This window comes from Amphiprion ocellaris, chromosome 9 (genome assembly GCF_022539595.1).
Source record: "Amphiprion ocellaris isolate individual 3 ecotype Okinawa chromosome 9, ASM2253959v1, whole genome shotgun sequence".
NCBI lineage: Eukaryota > Metazoa > Chordata > Actinopteri > Pomacentridae > Amphiprion > Amphiprion ocellaris.
Window position 1 is genome coordinate 7873872 of NC_072774.1, and position 23449 is coordinate 7897320.

Here is a 23449-nt window from a genome sequence, read left to right on the forward strand (position 1 = left end):
CACTCCTCGCCATCACCACCATCCTTCGGGGAAGGGGAGGCCAAGACCAGGCCACCATGCGTCATGCTAAACATCTCTTTGTTGTTGCCTTTCATCTGAGGGTACTTGCCTCTTCTCCCAAACCCATCCTGTGAGTTATGGGACGGCGGGAGGTCACGGCCGCAACCCCTCCCCACTTGGCGTGAAATGTGCAGAACAAACGGATCCAGGAATTACACAGAAATTGGACACACTGGCTGTATTTCTAAGAGCAGAGCCCGCATGATGGTCTCGGTGGGCGGATAGGTGTGAAAGGGTTATAGCCCATCTGTTTCCAAAACAGAAGATTTTTACCCCCTTTGAGTGGACAATCTTAACGCATACTCTCCTTTTTGGCTTGGAGTAGCATTATTTCAGCAAAATCTTTATAAAAAGAAGGCTTGAAAGCAATATTGCAGTCTCTTTACAGCAGAAAGTTTTACTCACATCCTTTTGATGTACTATAAAGCACAAAATAACATCAATGAGAGGGATATTGTGTTAGGAAGCCGACCAGAAGAAGAATGAAGATGCTCGGAATGCCTTTTTTGTTTCCGTCTCTCACTTATGAGCTCTGTTTTGCTCTTTTAACGGTAGGAATCTCCACACTTTGTAGTTTTAGAAAGGAAAACATCCATGTTCCCGACTTCATTACATCTTTTGATTATTCACACGCAGCTTCGAGGAGGTCACATAGTTGTAACAGTTTTTGTTTTTTTGTGTTTTATAAAAAGAGGCAGCCAAAGCTTGTTAGGCCCTGTTGTTATTGAAACGGCTGGGTTGAAAAGTCAGTTTGGTTACTGGATCTGAGATGAAAGGCAGAGGTCAGGAACGCTGCAGTCACTCCCAGCGTGATGGCATTGCTGTGTGGAATTGCATGTGCACGGGCGTGTGTTTGTGCGTGCATGAAAATTTGTTTGCAGAGTGAGTGTTCCCGATTTGTATTTCTGAAGCGTCTGGACCTCTGCACTGTCAGTGGGTTGGCAGCACTTTCTCCTCTTGAGCCCAGTTGCTTTGAGTACGTTATGTGTCAGAGTATTTGTCTTTCAGGTCCTTGGAGTTTACTCTGGAAAGTTCACAGTAATAGCATCTCTAGCTCTTTTACATTTCTTGTCCCTGTTCTTAGTCAACCTGCAGGGTGCAGTGTTGCTGAAGGATCCACCAGGGGTTTTTACCCCGCTTGGCCGACGTCCCACAATTACAAGCCCTGCTGACTTACTGCTACATTTCCCAGTCGCAGCCAGAGCTGGTGAAACTCAGAAAAACAAGTGCTGATTGTAGAGACAGGGATAAGGAATTGGTAATATATTCATTGCAAGGGATGTAATGGCACAGAGCACAAAATGGCATAATTGTAATGGGCTCTAAAAAGAGTTGACAAATGCAAAATGTATAGAAAACAGAGAGGAAATTTGGAACAGATCGAGACATGAAAAAACAAAATAAGACTAATATCTAACACACACTCACAAAAAAATCATTTTTCCCCACCAAACAAGTGACATGACCCTTGAACCATTTCTCACAGAGACTTTTCTCATAGGAATTTCAAGGTAGAACACAGTCTTTCCACTGTACTTCTGAGTTTGCGTAACATAAACCTGTGTCCTCAGCTGCATAAAATATGATAGCTCATGATGGTGATTTCATAACTGTATGGTAGAAAAAAGAAATGTATATGAGTATGATGCTGTAATAAGATACAGAAACTCAAGGTCAACCCAAGCTAAAACGTTTAAAAATATATCTGGATCCCCTCCAGCTTTATGCATATGGAGCAGCCCAGACATTAACATTGGAACAGAGGTGGCGAGTGCACTGTGGGGCATTTCCCGGTATGCATAGCACTAGCTTAATAATCAGAGGAAGAGCTATTTTTCAGAGGTATTGTTGTGTCTGAGACCTTTGAGACACCACAGGAGGAGAGCGCTGTAGCTGTTGTGCGGTCAAGCAAAGAAGTGATGGCGTAGGTGGAAGTGGCTCGGACAATAAGCGTCAGCCCGCCCTTCCCATAGTAAACTCGATTTCCTCTTGGACTTTTGTAGGTCGGACCTTTAAATTCTATGAATGGAGTTTTGTTTGCGTCTTTGAATGTCATTGATAAATCCACTCGAGCAGACTCCATTATCTAACAGTTCCCATTATGTTATCTTGTTCTTTGCTGAGTGTTCTGAACATATTCAGGTCTCAGAATGAGATTTTTCCTTTTAAAAGAAACTCTTGAACTTTGGTGAAAACTGCCTGTACTTTCTCTAAAATACCAGTGCTGCTATTTCGCCAAAGGACAGACAAGCCCATTAAAAATGTGTTTCCTCAAATGGTATAGTGATAGAGAATATATTTTGTCATCAGCTCCGTGGCACTTAGGTGGGCCGATGCTATGATTATCCACTCATAAATGGGCTTGACTAGCAGGACGTGGATTGGAAGGCTGCCTCTGAACAGAAAACCTTTGTTTTTATTAATCCCTGAGGGATTTTGTAAGGTCAGCTAAGCTTGGCTGGATTCCATCAAAGTCACATGTGTCTACTTGAGCCTTGTGTTCTTATGATACAGATGCTACATTTGACTCCTGCAGGCATTTTAGTGATGTATATCTAAGAGTCTCTGATGCAGTGATTTTGCTTTCAGGCAGAAGAGTCTTGGTTCATGTTCACCGGTTAATAGTTCACAAAAATGGCAGCTGACACTAAGGTTGGTCTTTCAAAGGCACTAATCAGGCATTTGGTGTTTGAAATATTGCAAGAGGATCAATGGTTTGTGTTGCTTTGAGAGAAGATGTTGGACAGCAGGACAAAGTGGAACATAAAGAGTGCTTGTCCTCGGTGAATGTAGGCTGTACAACAACAACATGGTCAATTTGATACAAAGAGTGGATCAATGGTTTCCAGCAGAGATGAGCACATTGATCAGTAAAAATACTGAGAGCTGCCCTCTGTTTCCAGTGTGCCTTTGTGCGCCAGTGTGCATCTATTTTTAGAAAGCCTATGGCAGCAGTTGAAGGCATGGCATCAAGGACCAATTCAAAGTTGGAAAGTAAACTGACCTCAAGGTCGCTTCACAATGAGTGGATGCTTTGAAATTGTGTTTTTGCCCATTTGGAACTCAGTCATCATTCAGTCTGTCCCTCACATCTCAGATAGAAGGTTCACATTTTTCAAAAAGGTTTTTTTATTTTGAAGGATAGACGCTCTTTGAAAAGCACCGTCAAATGAAAAACACCAAGCTGCGTGGGCTGTATCCGGCTGCGTTACAAGCTGCATTGCAAAAACTTTGTTGGCATAGTTTCAAGACTGAGCACTAAATATGACTGCCTTTTTAATGCTTTTCATGTTATTTGATCCGACCTGTTAAGTGCAACTTATATCACCCTGAAAGTTCGACAGGAAATTCCACAGGATGCCAGACAGAATAACCCAATAAAAACAAGAGCGCCCAAATCATTAGTGGGGAAACATGCTCGCGTAGCTCACTCAGATGTATGGGCTAATTGGATTTCAACATCAAATCAACAGTTGTAGTGCCTTTGTGCTTTTATGAGACTGACCACAAGGTAAAGGGGATAATGGGCTGTTTGAAGTGACAAAACTTCAACGGCGGCTTTTAACAGGTTAGAATGGCTGAGCTCGGTTGCCAGCTCAGTGTGCTGCACTCCACATGCTGAGACTGGCTTCATGCTATAAATTGATCGAGGATCTCTTCCACAGTTAGCGATGGTGACTCATCAGCGGCTGATGTAAGTAAGATGGTGGGTGATGAGGTAATTGGTGTGAAGAGGTAATTTCCCTCCTGCTCTCGGAGCTGTGGGGGGGCCTCTGGAGAGACGAGGCTCCGGGGACGGGGTGGTGCAGCTGGGGCGCATGGTAACTTGTGAGAAGTTGCTGTTAATATAAGCCTCCTCTCTCGGGAGGAACATCCCCACTGAATGGAGAAATCAGCACCTGGCAATGATCACATCCGCCGCAGTGCTCCTGAGGTGGCATGATGAAACTGACATTATAATAAGCAGGAAGACAAGCAACATGTAGGACACCGGAGAGGTGGATGAAATGAATTCATTAAAACTGTTTCTACACTGTAAATACAGCACAACTTCCCCTGCTGCTTTAAAAATGTTAGGTAACTGCACTTCGCTTGATTTGTATGAGTATCGTATGATGGATTGTGATAGTGCAAAACTAGCTGAGTTGATTAAGAACTTGAGAAGTCAATGAACTTAAAATATTAAAATGAATCAGCTAGTCACGCATGCTTACAGACAGGCTTTGTTTGATTTTGAGTCAAGACAAAACCAATCTGTGAAGCTACTCCCAGTTTCATTACATACATTATCATAAGTAGAATTAAAGTTTTAAATCTCTAACAGTGCATCCTGGGAAATCTGCTAATGTGCTAGTTTTGTTTCTTATAAACCTATTTTCATGAATTGAGTGAACTCGCAGCTGCTTATTCATAGAACTCCGCATTTCAGGTTCTAAAGTGGACTGAAAATGAAAACAAATAGACATTTTAAGTTCAATTACCGGTAACTAGTCCAAAGCAAAAATCATATATTTAAATTAAGTAAATGAAAAGAAGATAAGTTAGTCTGTTTATATACTAGTTTTGTTTCATATAAGCTTAATTTAATGAGTTGAATAAACTCTCAGCTGGTTGTTCATTCAACTCATTTTCAGTCAAAATGCCTCGTTATAAAAACTCATGTTTTTTTTATGTTTTAATGTGATCTTCAAATACAAATTAGACATTTTAAGTTAAATTAAGTAAACATGGGCAAAACATTTAAATTCAGGAAAATAAAAAAAACAATAAATTGATTTACTTAAATTCCTTCATGATTTTTTACAGTGTGGAAACAGCACCACTGTGGCTAGAATTACACTTTTAACTCTTTAACAGTGCATCCTGGAAAATTTGCTAATTTACTAGTTTTGTTATTTGTAACCTGAATTTAATGAGTTGAGTCAACTCTTATCTGTTCATTCAGCTCATCATTTTAAATCAAAAATACCTCCTTATTAAAACTCAAGACTGCAATTAGACAGTGTAGGTTCAATTATTCAGCCATTAGCTAAACTGATATATTTACATTAGGTAAACTAAAAAAAGACAAAAAAATTTTGATTTGACTAAATTCCTCTATGGTGTTTTACAGTGCAATAAACACGTTTATCAATTAGAATCTTGTAAGAGGGCTTTGAGATTCACTGTGTGATGTGTTTATTTGACAGGAGACACCCCCCCTCTGAGATGCACGGGGCTTTGAAGTTCACGGAACAACAAAACATGACTGACTCACTCCCTCCCACCCCTGGTTCATCCACTGTTACAGGGAACAAAACACTCCGTCGCCGGATCAAATTAGTTAAAAAGGAGTGGGGTTTGTCCACCTCTCATATCTGTTGCAACACTTAAGTTGTGCTCGCTTCCTTCTCCAGTCTGCCTCCCTGCTGGGTTTCATCATGCACAGTGTGTCACAAGGCAGCAGTGCTGTGGTGATTAAGCCAGAGAACTTTGGGAGTTGATTTGGAGCCGGTACAGTAATTGTGGTGATGTGAATAGGCTCATTTGGTGGGGGGAAAAAAAGAAACAAATCCCCAGGTTGTGACCACAGTTACTCAAAATAGAGCCGAAGGAGCTGTGAGAAGTGTCTGTTTGTTAGCTTTCTTGTCCCAATAGATCATCTTAATCGACTAAACTGGAGTAAGTTTAAAACAACAGCAGCAGAACGACGGTTTGGTGTTTAAAACAGGCTCTAATGGCCTTTCGTTTAGTTTCATAAAGTGCTGAGGGCACTTCACTGGCGTAGCCCACTTGTTCCCTCATCTCTAATATTCCCCCCACTCCACGCCGAAGCGACAAAACAGTCACACAGTCGCGCGCACACACACAGAGTTTGTGTTTGATATGAGGGAGGTGACAGACAGTGAAGCCCTGGCCCCGGAGAGCAGACCGGAGTGGCTCTCCAGCAGGGACGCTGACGTTCACACTTAAATGCTTTAATAGGACTAAAGTAGACAAAGGCCGCCAGTGACGCAGTAGGAGCTATAATGGGCTTGCCACATTGCAGGTTTACTGGACCCTGCCTATTGGACAGTGCTATTTCCAATCCCACAATCCCTCATCAGCCCCAGGAAGCTAGTTATAAATAAAAAGTGTAGGTTAATCGCCGCTAACATGTCCTGGTCATATGTCTCTGTTATGTTAGTAGGGCAAGTTGACTAAGCTCTTTGAAGAAGATACTAATTATGAGAAATTAACAGATTTTATATGTTTGTAAGACAAATTCAATGGAGATCATTCTGTAAAAAAAAACACAAAAGACATCTAGATATAAATAACACCAATCCAGACGTGAATCATCAGCATTAAATGGCAAAAATAGCCTCTTGGTTTGCAAAATTGTTATGGTGTAATAGTGGAAATCCGAGCAACAGGAACATTGCAAAATAAGTTGTGACCTCGCCGTTTTAGTACATGGTCAAGATGCAGACAAAATCACATTATCATGCCATTAGAAATAGAGATTCCTTTGTCATGATAATTGTCATTCATGTGACAGCAGCACTTCCTCTTTTGATCAATTATGCCTGAGCCTATGATGAGGCCGGCCTACAGGGTCAGAGCTCGCCTGCTCTGACAGATACTGTGACAGATGGAGCTCTGGGTCTTTAGCCATCATTACCTTGGACTTGAAGGCTTGTTATCGCTCACACACACAAAAACAAACACACACATCTTATCCAGCATGGAAGCCGACACTAATTCACAGAGATCAGGAGTTTGTGCAATCTGTAATTTAAACTCTCATTTTAGAGTTTTTCTCAAATAAAATCATTTTTGCTACTTTCAATATTGGGAAAATAAATTATTTATTTGAGTTTTGTTATAATAAAGAGGTAATTCTGGAGTGAAAGAAAGCGCATACACAGTTCCTGATGTCTGTTTATTAGCAGTCAAGTCACACAACATGCGTCGTACATTAGCCTAGGATTTGTTTTGCGTCTGGGGGTGAGCCTGCAAGCTGTGCATTTCCTCCTCGGCTTCTTGGTTGCGCTGCGATAAAAGGATTGAGGGGTTAAATGTTTGTCCAGCTGAAACAACACAGTAAAACTCCTTCTCTGTGTCTCTGTAGCCCAGTCGTCAGAGCTCAGGACCTAAAAATAGCCATGCTGGCTCCACGCCCCTGGCTGGGGGACAGGTCAAATTATGAAGGAAGATGAAAAATTTAAAGGCACAGGCTGCTTGGCCACAAACCCAGCCCTGCATCAGTGGTCAGATACAACATTTGACTTGGCTTTCATGGAGTCAGATTATATTAACTAAGAGTCTCGTGATACTGTTATGGAGAGGTCCTGCTATATGTAGCTGCTTGGTTGCCAGAAATCCAAATCTGAAGTCCTGTGTATGTATTTAGACTGTAGTGCTTTCTTTAAGCATCAAACAGTATCTAAGGTATTTCAAGGAAAAGGGATTTGCAATCTGGGGAAGTGTTCTTGACACAGTTTGAGAGTTTATGTAATTACGATCATGCTGTTATGGCATCTTACAGTTGGCTTCCTTGGCTGCTTGAAAGCATGCTTCCTGAGTCGCAGCACTGCCCTGGATACACACTGAACCCCGCACATATACTGTGCTAATGCAGCGAGGTCACACTCTGCATCTTAAATGAACGCCGCGTTCATTCGGTGTCTCGCTTGTCTTAACACATCCTGTTGGGTTTTTGTCACACATGCCGCTCGAGCCCAGTTGCGCAAGTGTTTTGGTTGTGGGTATCTGTGCTGCTGTTTTGCTGAAATTGAACAAACGCACAAAAGGAAGCCAAAAACCTTTAACGTGGCGTCTTGATGTGAAGTTTGTGTCTCTTTTCAAGGCAAAACAGGATCATTCCAGCCATGTAGCCTACCTGAGAGAACAAAATGAAGACATAAATAGAGTGAGTGAGGGAGACTGGTTCAACAAATCAGAAAGAGACACACAGAGAGAGAGAGAGAGAGAGAGAGAGAGAGGAATCAAGCCTCCATCTGCAGAGAGGGAGGCAGGAGACATGCCTTCTGGCAGGAGCTGAAGAAGACAGCTGTGTTTGGTGTGGTATTTTTAAATGCATCAATGCTGCTCCAATCCCTGCGCCTCGCCTGACCTATTTTTAGCCAGGGCTGGCCATTGTTCTATTTCTGTCACCTGTGGGCCACGCAGTTGTTGATTCACATGCAAATGAAGCTTGCTCCCTCCCCGGCTTTGCATTGCTGCCTGTGCGAGGTGCTCAGTACACAGTGCGCAGCTTTCCTAGCAACTCACAATTTTTTCTCTCAGACACTTTGCTGAGGAGAGGACAGGAAGGAAAAAAAAAACGGCACAGACTGGAGAGCAATAGAAAGAGAGAGAGAGAAGACAGATAAGAAAAAGAAGCCGGACTTGCCATCTTCCTCTTGTGTTAGTGTTTGGACCAGACTGAGGCAGGGAGGGCACCCGGGAGAGTACAGCAGCCCTGCAGAGAGAGAGAGAGAGAGACAGTGTGCAGCTTGTGTTATTGCTCCACAGTGAGAGTAGTTTCTCAGAGGAGGAGGCAAGAGGAAGAGGGAGAGAGTTTGCCTGTTGTCGTGGTCTCTCCCCTGAGTGGCTGAGGGGTGGCTCTTGGTGACAGGAAACGCAAGGCTGGCGATGAGACCTGAGCGCTGAGTGGAGTATGCTGCAGACGATTTACGAGGGCGAGTCAAGTTTCTCCACAACAGAAGGGCGCGTTGGACACCAGCAGCTCCCCAACCAGAGCAAGATGCACAACGTGAACAACTCAGGTGATCTCATAGCTTCCCGGCGTCTCTGCTCCTGTTGAGGGAATCTTATCTTGTTTTCCGAGCCTCTCTCTCTCTCTCTCTCTCTCTTTTATCTCTAAATCTACTTCTCAGCTATTTTTCTGACATCCTCTGTGCCTCTTGTGCACACGTTCGCTCTCTCTCACTCCCAACTCTTCAGCCGGTCTCTCATTCTGTGCGAAAAAAGAGAAGTCAAAGCTTCTCAGCTCAGCAGCGTGGTAGGACCGGCCACTTCTTCCTGAATCGAGGTATTTACTCTTGTGATGCAGCTTTTATGAATTGTGGTGGAAACGTGTCTATCTAGAGGATGTTTCTGAGTTTAAAAAGTGCTGGACTAAAACGAGGAAATGTGTTCGCCCTGTTCCCATGCTCCAGTTGCCTGGAATGAGTCACTGTGAACATGACAGGGGATGTTGTGTTTTGCGAGCTTCCATGTCAGCGTGCACTTTTCAGGGAACAGGAGGGAACTATGACAGAAATACTGAGGGGACATGCAAAAAGGTTTCTCTCAGGATATTTACCACAGACATCGACTGTTTCTATTTTTGACCTGACAATTGAATAGAAGAGTACACGGCTGACATCAGTATGAGTAACGTCTATTCACTGCATTGACTCAAGATGAGTCACACCTTATTTGCTTTGATTTCTTTCTCTTTTTTTTTGATCTGCATGTTGCTTTTGATGAAATGCAAAAGTTGTCTTTGGGTTTTAGCTCAGAGTTGAGGCGTTGTTGCTCTGTGAGAACATTGTCATGTGGGTTTGCTGGGAAATGTGTCATGACCAAGTGTGGATTAAGTCATGCGAGTGCTTAATTTACTGCAAAAAGAAATATAGTTGGGTGTTCACTATGTCTAGAAATAGCCAAGATGAGGATGTGGAACAATTTTAGCAAACTGTTGCTCGTACATTTAAGGCTTTTGACACACTCGCAGCAAAATAAATGTCAATAAAACTGCCTTCCATCCAGAGGCAGTGGGATGAACGTGAGGGGATTTAAAAATATAACAGGAGCATGACAGAGGGATGACACATTCCATGTCTGTCAATAGAGCAGGTTATTTGACTATCAGGCTACAAGAGCAGGGCTTTTCTTCTTCTTTTGTCTTAGCGGCTTGCGAGCCAAACAACAGATATACTGAGCGCCTGAATTCGGGCTCCTTGCTTATTCTGTGGGTCAGCTATTCTTAGGTGAGTTATTTTCAGCTTATGGCATTAGCCTGCTAAGATTAGGCGTCTGTGCGTTATCATTCCATCTCGGCATGCTCCTGATATAACAGTGGTTTGGAACAGATATTTATAGAGAATTCTGTCATTTGCGTGTTTAATTTGTTCTTTCCACTTTATAGTTTAATCAGCTGACAGTGACTAACAGTGTCTGTCTGTAAACGCTGTTCCAGGGTTTACTGGGGGACATATAAGAGCCGCTTCACTCTCTGCTTTCTTTTTTTTTTTACTTGTTTAATGTTAAAAGATAATTAATATAGTTGCTGAAGTGACCATCTAAACAGATCATCTGCGAGTTGTTTTCCAAACTTCTTGACCTTTTACATGATACTCTACTTCTCTGCTGCTACGTTTCAAGTGGATCAGCAAAATAAAAGCGCGCATAATCACGTTTTTATTTTGATTAGTGCCATCTGAGAAAAACGCTCCTCACATGGGCTCTCACACAAGGAGAAACTAATTAGTTTCCCCCCAAGTGTGGAACATCATGCAAAAATATCAATAGGGACCTTTCAGACAATAACAATGCTGCACCTTTCAAGTCCACTTGTCTGAATCCTGTATCTATTGAAGTTGCCTCACCATGTGTATTTGAAGTGCTCACTGCTAAAGAGAAATAGCACAAAAGATGTAGGATTTTTGATTAAAAATCACTCATTACAAAAATGAAGTGGCTTTTCATTTTATAACTCTGTAGGAAAACAGTACAACAAACAGTGACATTTCCTTCTGTTTATAACTTATGTTTTGTCAGACATGCTTTCCCTCTGGTTGGAGTGTTTGCTGTGGCTCAAGGAATTAAAAGAAGTGACTCTTGCTCATTGATTTATTAGGAATTTCATTGATTATATGACCTACTGCCAGTGCTGCTCATAGGGAGTGGGGATATACATCACCAAGCATTCGCTGGGTTTTCTATGTTCTGCTGATGTTGTTTTGCATGTTGTTGTTGTTGTTGTTTTCGCAAGGTGGTCTGACTGGACAGGAGGCAACTGGACTCCTGGCTCCCCTCAGCGAAAGGCCTCGTGGTGGCTCGGCTCAGCTCTCTTTGTTAGTAGATAGCTTGCAAACCGCAGCTCTGGCTCAGCTGCAAGGACGAGCCTGAGTCTTAAAAATAAAGACCTGTTTCCTGCTTTAGACATGCCAGCTGCTCAAAATAACAAGGCACTTAATGAGAGATCCAGCACCACATTGCAGTCCCAAGCATCAGCTTATTTTTGCCCTCAAACATCTTCTGTATCGCTGGTTCTATTTATACAGTCAGACAGGGAATTTAGATCAGCAGCCATCTCTGTTTGACACTAAATGCTCACAACATACGTGTTTCAAGTCTAACAGACAGTTTTGACATCATGTTTTTTGGCCCAAACTGGCAAATCAGGATTTAAATATACACTAAATATATTGATTTATGGTCAGTTTGGGTGAATTTTATCTTAGCCTCATGGTTCAGTGGAAAACAAATGGCATTTGTGAGGTTGTACTGGAGGAAAATTGCATTGATATACATTGATTTTATTCTTTTCTGTCTTGACACTAAGGTATATTATTCTCAGCATTCCTGATTTAAGTGTTTTCTTTTGCTAATTTAACTATTGCAAAACTGTAACTGTAATTTTGGCATCATGTAATGAAATATTTCAATGTTTTTCACGCTACATGTTTTATTTGTGCTTTTGTTTTCACTGAAAAACATCCTAAGCCCAAAGGCCTAAAAAAGCATTTATGTAAATTTTTTAATAACAAATTAAAATGTTAATTTGTTTTTTAACACTTTCCCATCACACTAAACACAATCTGCTCTGTCTGCTCTGTATTACAGCAGCATTTATGTATTTTTTTCCCTTTAAAAAAAGGAAATCTTAATATGCATACTTATTTGGTAACACTGAAAGGTGCCTCGAGGTGCAAGCTCACTTGTGAAGGTATAAGAATAGCTGAACTATATATATTCGGAGGGTAATGTTTACAATATTAATAACGCTCACTTTTGTCGTTGGTATGTATGCTGTCGAGATAAACTGGTGAAATGTCAAGCTGTTCTTTTAAACCCCAACATGAGCCTGCATTAGTTTGATAATATTTAGACATGAACGTGTTTGGGAGTCCTCACGAGTGATAGTAGCGTCACTGTTGCTGCGTTTCTCCGTCTGCAATGATGGGAAGCCTGCTAATGTGGCCAGAGGCAAAAGAAGAAGAAAAAAAAGAAGACAGCCATCCAACATCTCAAATTAAGGCTGTGATTGTCACTCTAACCACCACCACGGCTAATGACAGGCAGATCGGTTATAGAAATAAACACTTTGGGGACAGTGGCGGTGCGACGCTGCAGTGGGAGCGTGGTCACAGGCCATGAGTCACCCTATCCCCCCCTTGGCAGGCCCTCCACAGGGAGGAATTTGGGCATGGGGCTGGGTGCTTGTTGCTCCCTTGTGCTAAAAACAAATTTAGGAGCTGTCATTCATAAATCTCTTGTTTACCAGCGCCGACAGGCACTTGTGTGCACTCTCCACCAATGAAGACTTTCACCCGAAAAGACACTCGTATCAGCAGCTCCTGATCGCCATAGTACAACTGAACCAGATGCTCTTCTTTGCGAGCGATCGTGTCAAAAAATGACCCGAAAGTTACATAAATGTGACACTGCGCGTTTTATTTTTGCCCGTGTTAAATTGAGCAAGGGGGCCTCACAACTGTGACAGTCTTTCGCACATTGCCTATATTAAGACCCTGCTCAGAAAAGCGTTTATATTTAGCCCTAGTTACTGGTGGTTCCGTATTCTCCTCTGCCTCGGGAGTATTTTTGTGATATAGAAACAGCAGATTTCAGTTATGGTCATTTCAGGGTGCGTTTTGCTTAAATATATCGACGGTAGACATAGATTTAAAGTATTCTGTGGTTGAGAACATGCATATACCTGTGTTACAATCAGCGCAGAGAATAGAGTCTATATGTAAGTTGTGGATTATACATTGTACAAGTTGGAGCTTCGGTGCAGCTAGAACAATGCCTGCCTACCTTTAGGACCTTATTATCTCCCCTCAACATTGTCATTCTGTTCAGTGTTATTCTCGCCGACACGGTGGACGAAGAGCAGACAAGAATAGAACAGGCACATGAGGCTGTTGTGGTTTCCTCAAGGGCCATTTCATACAGCCTTGGTTATCAAAGGTGGCTTAAGCTTTCACACTCCTCCTCCTCCTCTTCCTCCTCCTCCTCCTCCCCCCCATTTCTCTTCCCATCCTGTTAAACCACTGTCTGTGATTTTTCTGATGGAGGCTCAGCTTGACGGGCTGATCAAAGTGGAGATCCTTAATGCCACTCACAGTGAGGGTACAGAATGAAATATGAGATTAATTAGATATCACAGTGGTGAATTCTCCCAGGCAGCAGGTGTTTTATTTTTTTTTTCTTGTTGCTATATTTAGGTCCATTAGGCAAAAGTAAGGCTGTCTGACTCTCTGAGCCCTTCAATGGTTCACAGGTTCACGGCTGCTCCTGGAACAGTGCCCGCTACAAAAGAGTCCTTTGTCAAGTACTTACAAGCTAAGATTAATATTCCCTGTCAGGAGAGAAGGGTCTGTTCTACAGGTGCCTGTTCTCTGCGCCTGCTGAGCCGCTGCCCTCCTCTGTCATTTGATTGGTGCTGTTTTTAGAACACAGAGAGGAAAATTACAGCACAGGAGTCCCCTCTAGCTGTCTTCACTTTTTGAACACGCTTTAGGACAACTTATCGCTTAGCCGCCGATCCTCTACAGAGAGTGTGTCTGCGTGTTGAAGGGGTTTTGTAACTCTTCCTCTCCGTCTCTGCTGGGGACTCCTTTCTTATATAAGAGCTGAAAAAAAGCTGATATAATAGTCAACATGTCACATTGCCACTGTAGGCAGGAGATGACATGCAGTGAGACTCGATATCTGCAGAATGGGGAGACATAATTACGTCGCCAGCGTTGCCATGGCAGCGGCAAGTTAGGGTGGTGGATACTAGGGTGTGGGGGTTGTCACAGACCAGGATTGCGCCACTTGCTTTTATGTTGCTATTTATAATCATCACCGCCGCATACACATGGAATGGTGGCAATGAAAAACAGGCTACATGACAAAACAAATGGGCGCCACTGAGCTTCACAGCATCAATGAACACGAGGGCACTGCTTCCTAATTGATGGCTACTGTAGGAGGACGCTGCTTCTTTAAGATTTTACTGGCGTTTTCCTCCCAGTTTATGGGCTTAATGAACAACAGCACCAAGACAAGATTATTTACATGAACACGTGAAGTGCAACTTGTCAGCTTTGCTTCCGGAGAACAGGTGGCGTAGCAACATTGCCTGCATTTGTTCTCTCAGATGTGACCCTGGAGAAGATTAAGGCAATGAATGCACTCAATAAGTCTCCCTCAAGCCACTGGAATTTTAAGTAGGTTTGAATATTTCTCCTCTCAAACTGGAAGAGACATTATACAGTCTGGACAATGCATATCCTCCCTTGAATGTCACACCATGATCAGCATAACTAACATGTCTGTTTTTCCAAGGATTTGGCATTTCTGTTTTAATATATCCCGCACTTTTAATATCTAAAATTAATTCACAGATGTAATTCTTTTAATAAAAAAGTGCTTAATGAAGGAAGCGGATAAATGTAGTGGGGTGGATTTAAACAAAATCATAGCAAGGACAAGTAAAATATTGTACAATCACTAATCATCCTCTATGGAATAGAGATGAAGTAGCCCTGTCTCCTGTGTTCTTAACTGGCAATCGATTTTCTCTGTGGAACAGGCTATATATAGAGCTCGGAGACCAGAGGGATGCCCTCTCACTTTGTATCTGGCAATTACTTATAATAGAGGCAGTTCTTAGCAATGCACACATTGCAGCATCTGCACTCAAGAAAAGGAGAAGACCACAGGAACATGAATTCCCAAACCCATGCGTGTTCATAATCTGCTTTGCCGTACATTATTTATGTTAAGTAGGAATATCTGCATGATGTTCTGATGTGAACAGGGAGAAGGACTCTGTTTATTTATTTAGCCAACGGTGGGAAGACAGGATTTATGTAAATACTTTAAATGACCGTTCTTAACATTTCGTGCCAAATGTCCATTGAGGTTCCTACTGTATATAGCTGCTCCCTGTGGACTCCACGCTGCCGGATGTGATCCCGTGTTTGTTTATAGAAACTATTATAATTGCAGGTTTCTGAGGATCATGGGAGAGAAAAAGATATGCTCTCATTTTTGAACCTTTTTTAGTCTGTCTAAAGTGTCTTTTTTTGTCCTCCTTCAATCTTGACATATTTTCTTCTGCAAAATTATGCAGATATGATACACGGCCACGTTTGTTTGCATGGTTTGAATTGGTAAAGGTGCAATTAGGGACTAACAAATCTCTTTTTCTTCTCCTTTTTCTGGACCACAGTGGATATTAAGCCAGACGTGCCATTGGCTGTGGAGCCTTTATCTCCTTTGGACCTGCGCACAGATCTGAGGATGCTGGGGCCAGGCTCGGACCCAGGACTATGGGAGAGGCAGCTGCAGCAGGAGTTGCTCCTCATACAGAAGCAGCAGCAAATCCAGAAGCAGCTACTAATCAGCGAGTTCCAGAAGCAGCATGAGAAGTTGACCCGTCAGCATCAGGCTCAGCTCCAGGAGCATCTCAAGGTTAGCATCGCACCCGAGCACTTTGTATGGAGGACAGCGCGGCAGCACAGTGGCACAGCGCAGCACAAAACAACACAACACAACACAGCATGTGCAGATCAGTAGAAAACTGTATAGCTCAGGACAACATCACAAAGTGCAGAAAGAGGAGAAACAACTCAGCACAGCAAGGCGGAGTGTAGAGCAATACATTACGGCTCAGCGTGAGTTTTGTTTTCACAGTCGAGCACAGAATTGTCCATCATAGCAAAAAAACCCCCAGAAATTAGAGTTTTCAGAAAAGCTGCTGTCAGTTTAAAAGTGTGTTTATCAGTGCGCTCTCTTCATGCTGATATGAGGCCTGCATGTTTCCCAGCTTCAGCAGGAGCTCCAGGCCATGAAACAGCAGCAGGAACTTGCGGAGAAGGAGCGTCGTTTGGAGCAGCAGCAGAACCAGCAGGAGAAGGAGCAGGAGAGGCATCGGCGAGAGCAGCATGTTTCCAGCCTGAGCCTCCGGGGCAAGGAGCGCTCCCGAGAGAGTAAGAGCTCGACACCGTCAACGTCACGATCAGGAGCTGAATTTAAAAGAAAAATAAGAAGAGGGCCCAAGGCAAAACCAAGCATGGAGCCACAAAATTTAACCCTCAACCTTTTCAATCATTTTATAAAAGCATAACCTCAGCAGTAGGGCCTGAGTGAAATCTGCATATAACAGCTGAATAGGAACCGACTGAGACAATACTCCCTCATGTTCCCTTTGGGCCATACACGCGTTCTGTTATGATCACTATTACAAGGATAATAGCCTTCAAGTCATGTGGCAGCATTGCCTTTGTAGGCATGCATAATGTAGCCATGTTTTATTGTAATAATTGCTTCATATACACGCTGCTGGGCTGCAAAGATTACTTTGGCTTGATGTTAAATTGTTTTAGATTTCAATTATCTGTTGTAACTACTCATATTGGAGTCCATATTAGTCCACTTATTCAATGTAAATGGTAAACACAATACCCAACATCCTCAGTAAGCAACAAGCGTCAGCTCACATGAACAGATTTTCCTCTAGTCCTTATCGTCATATTCTGGATTTGCTAAGGTTTGGTCAGAGTGAGCCCACAAGGTAAAATGCTGTTTTAGTCTGAGGTGACATCTTTAAAGACGTGTAAGCAAAAAGCAAGCATGAAAATCAGTTTTTTGCTTGTTCTGTGCAGCAGCCCTTTAAGACCACCTCTTTTGTATTCCACAGGACTAGTGGTATTCTCGGTCAGATCACATTTGGCACTAAAGCGGTTAAAAATTCATGGGAAGTATATTGTTCTCACTGCGTAGGACAATGCAATTACTATTCATAAGGAGGACAAACTGTTCTGATTTCATGTCTCTGGCTTGTGGAGATAAGATTTCTCAATATTAGATCCTGGAGGCAACAAGACAGTCTGAAGATAACAAGAAATATACAACGAAATAGTGATGACGATGCTTAACCACTAAGCAGCACATGCAAGTGATGACATCAAGTCGTTCGGTGACATTTAAGCTTTGAATTTAGGAGAAAATGTCTTTCAATAGCGCAATAAAAATAGTGCCAGATATAGTGTTTCATTTCTGTTTTTACTTTATAGCTAATAATAGACAAGATTTATGACTTTGTCAACTCAGGTAATTTGAAACTGCACCCTGCAACTGTAACCTCTCTGCAGTATCACTGTAACACAAACTAATATCATCGACCACTAGGGGGAGATCTTCCTACATAAGTTTGGCTGCTCAAGAAAGTACAGAAAAGTCAATCACAGGAGATTATAAAGACAGAAATAGGGATTTAAGGGCTTCAGGAGAGTTTTGAATTCAAGGAAAACACTTGAGGGAACTAAAATTAGAGGTTGTTTGTTATGTAGGCAATTATATGTGGTGAGTCATTGCCCTCTAGGGTGACCCCAATCCCTGCGCTTCTGTCTTTTGGTCTCACAGGTGCTGTGGCCAGTACCGAGGTGAAGCAGAAACTCCAAGAGTTTCTGCTGAGCAAATCAGCGAAGGATCCTACCAGCAACGGAATGAATCATTCTTTCATTCACCACCCAAAACTCTGGTATACGTAAGTAGAAAGATTTTGATAAATAATACTATGATTAACATCACACATTAACATCGTCTACACTGTGAGATTATATTGCCATCTGAAGCTTGATTTCTTCTCGTGTTATCAGGACTTCTCACCACACATCACTGGACCAAAGCTCTCCACCTCTGGGCGGCACATCCCCCACCTGCCAGTATACTCTGCCATCACCCATAGAGAGCAAGGACGACTTCCCCTTGAGGAAGACAGGTTGGATAATTTGCACACAGCACGAGAATAAAAATGCAAATGCACACATATATAATCTTTGTACTGAATCTGAACACACACACACACAGCTAGTTTAAAGTTTGCTGTTTTGCATTTACTAAGCTGGGTTGTCAATACAATGAGAGCTTCTATGACCCTTATCAGTCCAGAGGTGGGTATACCCATGGAGTATTTCCTGAGGTTTGCTGTTGACCTGCTAATAACATCAGTTAGGCTCACTGTGACCCCTGCCCTGCTCCTCATTCCTCCAGGGCTCAACACAAAACTTTCCTAAGAGGTGACACTCGCCACAAATTCAGCTTCATTCCTGTTAGGATTATTCTAAAACGCAGCAACACAGTTTAATGTCATGCCTTCAGTCTGAAAGTTTAACTTTTAATTGCTGTTATTTGTACTAAAATTACCCTAAAAAAATGAGCCACATTTGTCTCCACGTTATACAAATAAACCAAGTCTTCTTTGAAACTGTTTAGTGGTAAATGGCAGAATTAAGGGAGATTAATTTCTCCTGAGTTATGGGCTTTAAAAACAATTTTGAAACGACGCAGGTTCCCACCGAAAAGCAGCTCAGGTTTGTTGGTTTAAAGTTGGAGGCAGCCCTTTGGGGACGGCTATGTAAATAAGAATAATTCCTCCCTCTCTTGGTTTGCACGACCGCGAGAGCTTGCCAGGCTGAAAAACTTCATAATTCTGCAGTGAGGTCACCAAATTATATTATGCTCTTTTCCCCTCTGTGTCTCTTTTAATTACATTGGAAAACAATTATACTTGTTGAGTTATTTAACTACAGGCCTGTCATGTTGTGTGTGTACACAGTGTAGAGATCAGGCGCAGGAATTATAGCTTGTAAAATAAAGGTGAACAAATATTAGAAAGGTAAATGAAAGCTTTGGGGGATTTTATTTATTTATGGTTTATGTAATCTTGTAGAGCCATGCCATCTTCAGAAGAGAGGAATATCTCCTCTAAATGTATGTTTACATCTCTGAGGCATACTTTTAGATCCACAAGGTGAGGGAAATAACTGTTTATGGTAGCATTGTTTGCCTTTCAGTGTGAATACAAAAAGGCAGGTTTAAACTCCTCATTTCTGTGCCTGAATCTCTCGTACTGATAAAACCATTTCTTGCCCTTTTGGATTCCTGAATCTATATGTGGTCATTTCCTGTTCGGGCCTTCCTCCCCCACTTCCCGTCTGTCTTCATTAAAGTCCTCAGAGAGCTCGGCACGCGAGGGGGGACACACAAAGGTAGTGTTGTTCCCTCCAACGCCGGCTGTCACCGATAGCTGATTGGCAGGTGTTGCCGGCTTCGGACTGGCACAGGCAGGATGAACCTCGACAGGACTGTTTGCTTAAGCAAAGATAGCTCTCTGAAAACAAAGTGGAGATGACTCGAATGCTCCGCGTTCGACTCCCCGCTGCTTCATGTGGCCAGAGAGCCAAGCAGCATCTTTTTCTGGTTGACTTTGAGGTTCACGATGAGGTTTATGATGTACAAGTGATATATGTTTGTAATAACTTTCTAATCAGTGGGTGTCTTAAAAAATTGAAAATATGAACTTGGCATCTAATTCAAGTGAGCTTTATGCATTTACAAACCATTTTCACAAGCAAAAATAAACTCCTAAAGGTGTGTTTTTAAGAAACCACCCAGATGAACTTGATGAACTTTGTAGGTGTCTTTTTACTTCCAGCACATTTTCTTAACTGTTGGCAAATTTTTACTGCAATATGAAGTTCTGCAGCTCTTTTGAAACAATACAACAATGGCTAGAAGGAGAGAGAACTCTGAAATGTCTTCTGTATAGGAGAATACATTTATAATACTATAAATAATTCTGAAAAGGAAAAAAAAATAAAGCTGAATTTTTTGGATTATTTATTTTGTAAAAATTGAGAAAAACCTGGGATGAACATGCACAAGATTTTGAAGTGCCCACAAGTGTTACAAATACTGAAAAAAATGATAACTCTACATACTATAGATATTTTAATACTTCTATGCCTGTCTTCTATCTGCTTTGTGTAAACACAGCCTGCAGTTCAGCCGAGTTCAGCTGACAACTTTTAGAATTTTTGTCATGTAGCTGTTAGTCGCAGCTAAGTCAGTCATGGCTTCACAGTTGTGCTGGGAAGTGCATAATTTTTTGTTTTTTACAGGTTCTGTTAAGACCAAATTATTTATTTTTGCAAATTTTTTGAATAAAAAATGTAGAATGAAGTGATTTTGATGAAATCTCACGATTTTAGGCTTAGATTTGATTCGGTTCTCTGATGGAACATCAGGTCACAAAAAAACCTTCAGTTTCAAAGTTGAAATGTGATGATCTTTGTCAGCTGCAGATGCTGGCTTTAATAAATGATGTAATTTTGGGGATTTGGGAAAAGATAATTTGCCTTTCAAATCCACTGGGCTCATATTTAGTATATGCTGCTATAGTAGCACCTGGCAGTCTATAAAAAGTACAAATTCACAATGAGCAGGGACAACTGTTTCCTCTCTGAATCAGTAAGTCCCTGTTACAGAAACAATCTGTGCTTTGATCTCTACTACCAGGTGCCTTATTAATAGCTACATCATCCCAAAAAGCACAGAATAGGTGCGATGCCCTCGTCTTTATATCATTCGAGCAAAAAATGGTTTAAAGAATTTTACGTGATTAACTTGTTTACTCGTTCTATATCCTCTTTGTTTCAGTTCCTGTGACTAGAATAGAGTCGACCGAGGGCACGCGATAGTCTGTGGCAAGAATAGTTGCAGCTTAGCAGTAAGAAGTGCAACACCCTCTCTGGTCTTGACCCAGTTACCAAATGTGTGCATTCAGCAGGTGCAGGAAAGATTTTCAAAAATAATCCTGCAAAGGTAAAACTGTAAAGCCTGAGGCATATCAAAGCAACGTTTGTGCGGAGACTCCCTTTGTCAGGATTACATTAATGATGGGGAATTAAGTCGCAGATTTGCCATCTAAACTGTAAGAGGATGTAGCTTTAGTTTAAAAGTTTGTGAGAATAATGGGCTGTAATTTTTTCCTATTCAGCATTAAGCAAGAATTTCAGCAAAATGCATAGCAGGCTGCCATATAAACAGAACACACACCTCAGCTTTCCACAGGGCCATCTGTGCAGATCCAGGCTCTAATGGACACAGTGACAGCATAGTTAAAAATTCTGATAAAGTGGAGATAACGCACAAGGAGATTGACTTATGACTGCGGTACATTGCAGGCATCAGTGTATGAAGTGACCCAGACTATATGGTTTGCCGCTGCCATCGTTGCCTCCTGTTGCACCTTGCATCAGGACTCTTTTTTTTTTTTTTTCCCATGGAGACCGGCGAGAAAGTGTTTGTTCCCGTGCTGCTGTCTGGCGTTCCCGTGGCGACCAATTGGGATGCGTAGCTTGGTGGCAGCAGCGTGTAAAAATAGAAAGCAATCAAGGCAGCAGGGCGTGAAGCAGATTCATACGACTCCCAACAGCGTTTTCTCTCCATTTATCTCTCCTGCCTCCTTTCTTCCTCCCTCGCTCTCTTTCATTCTACCTCACACCCACAGGATTAGAGGTCTGTGCCACGTATTAGGGAAGAGGGTTTTTGCTACTTTTGACAAAAGCCAGAAATAGCAGCATCTGGCCCACTCTCCGAGCTGTGCCCCCATCTCCGCTCCCTCTCCTCCTCCCTGCAGCGTTCCCACGTCACCGCCGCACTTCGTATAGCTTGTATGTTGTACACATCACAAAAAGGGCCTATTTAATTATTGATCAGAGCTGAATAATTGAAACAGGTTGGCTATTGTGTAACAGAGGGTTTACATAACTTCAGTACGGCTTTGTGCTCTGGCTTTCGGTCAAAAGACCAGCTTATCTATTCTGCTTGTTTATTTGAGTGGGCAAACCTCACTGTGGGATTCCATGTGTAAAGTCTCTGATGGGAAGTCTATATGAGACATGACCGGCTGAGTCACTGTGACTAGACAGGAGCACGGTTCAGCAGTCACACACTACAGCATTAACTTGCATTCATTAAACTGACTTGAAAATGAATTTGCTGCTTTGACTCGACCTCAAGTCTTGCGTTATGTATTTTTTTTTTATTGCTGCTATGCAGTACAGTATGTGCTGCACATGACAAAATCAGTGATATTGCCCCCTTTTAAACAAAAGTTTGCAAAAAAAACTCTTTAAAATTATTTTAATGTCCGTTTTCATTGTAAAGTGAACATGTATTTGCAAGAAACTCATTTCAAATCTATTCTATAGGTGTTGATTTGCTCCCCAGAATCCATTTTTTCCCCAAATTGAATTGAAAATAGTAATAATAAAAATCTGATGTCTTACTATATTGCCTGATTTGTTGAAGATTTAAGTTCAGTTTTGTTGCTTTTGATATTGTCATCTTTGAAGCGCAAATATCAAAAGAAGCAACAAAATTGAATATAAATCTTCAACAATCAGGCAGTATTGTAAGACATCATATGGATTTTAGTTCAATTTTGTTGCTATTTGACATTTTGATATTTGCTTCTTTGGAGTTTTGTTGCTTCTTTTGATATTGTCACCTTTTAAGTGCAAGTATCAAAATAAGCAACAAAATTGAACTAAAATCTCTATGATGTCTTACTATATTGCCTGATTTGTTCAAGATTTAAGTTCAGTTTTCTTGCTTCTTTTGACATTTGCGCCTAAAAGATGACAACAATCAGTTGTATGTAACAATGTTGGAATGCAAAGTCGATGAACCCGTTTATTAGAAGTTTAAGAATCAATAAATAATCTAAAGTGAGACAAAATGCCTATTTTAAAGCTTGACAGCAATAAGCCTATTGTAAAAGATATCACGTCAGCATTTTTAGTCGACACTGAGGGACTAGATTTGTGAGTCTGGATCATTTCAGGCCAGCCTGTGTGTGACTGAATGTTTTCGGACGGCGTATTCGGGTATCTCTGGTTTGCATTAGGAGGAGGTGGGGTGCGGGGAGAGCCTGAAACATCTGCCATGTTTTTGTGTTAGTTTAACTGTTGCTACTGTATCAGACTGTGGTCACCAGGGCGGCAGGTAGCGGACTATTTCACTTAGAGCCTGTGTGTTGCTCAACCTAATTTAGTCCAGATGAGGTGGAAATGGGCCCAATCCTGACTCATTTAATTTATCTGAAACCTGCTCGGAACTTCACTGAAACTGAAATTGTAACATGTTCAATGCTGATTTATAGTCTCTTTGTTGTGCTTTTATTTTATGCTATTGCTATTTCCTTTGATTAACTGAAACAATGTATAAAACCCTACTGATTAAGTCTGAAAATTGTCACAGATTGCATAACTCATCTCCATTTTATGAGACGTCTTTATCGTCCATAGAACGGAAACTCACAGAAAATTTGTCTCTTGTGTTTTTC

At 41.7% G+C, this 23449-nt stretch overlaps 1 protein-coding gene across 3 annotated transcripts in view; it reads left to right on the forward strand.

The window, feature by feature from the left end:
- Positions 1–23449, forward strand: part of hdac9b (histone deacetylase 9b) — a 41563-nt gene that overhangs the window by 10912 nt on the left and 7202 nt on the right. Inside the window, exons 1-5 of one of the 3 annotated variants that reach the window (XM_023299417.3) lie at positions 8113–8813; positions 15485–15726; positions 16082–16244; positions 17680–17803; positions 17916–18037. In XM_023299417.3, coding sequence (XP_023155185.1) covers positions 8705–8813; positions 15485–15726; positions 16082–16244; positions 17680–17803; positions 17916–18037 — 760 coding nt within the window. In that variant the 5' untranslated portion in view covers positions 8113–8704. The other 2 variants (XM_055013834.1, XM_055013833.1) reach the window with 2 other exon arrangements.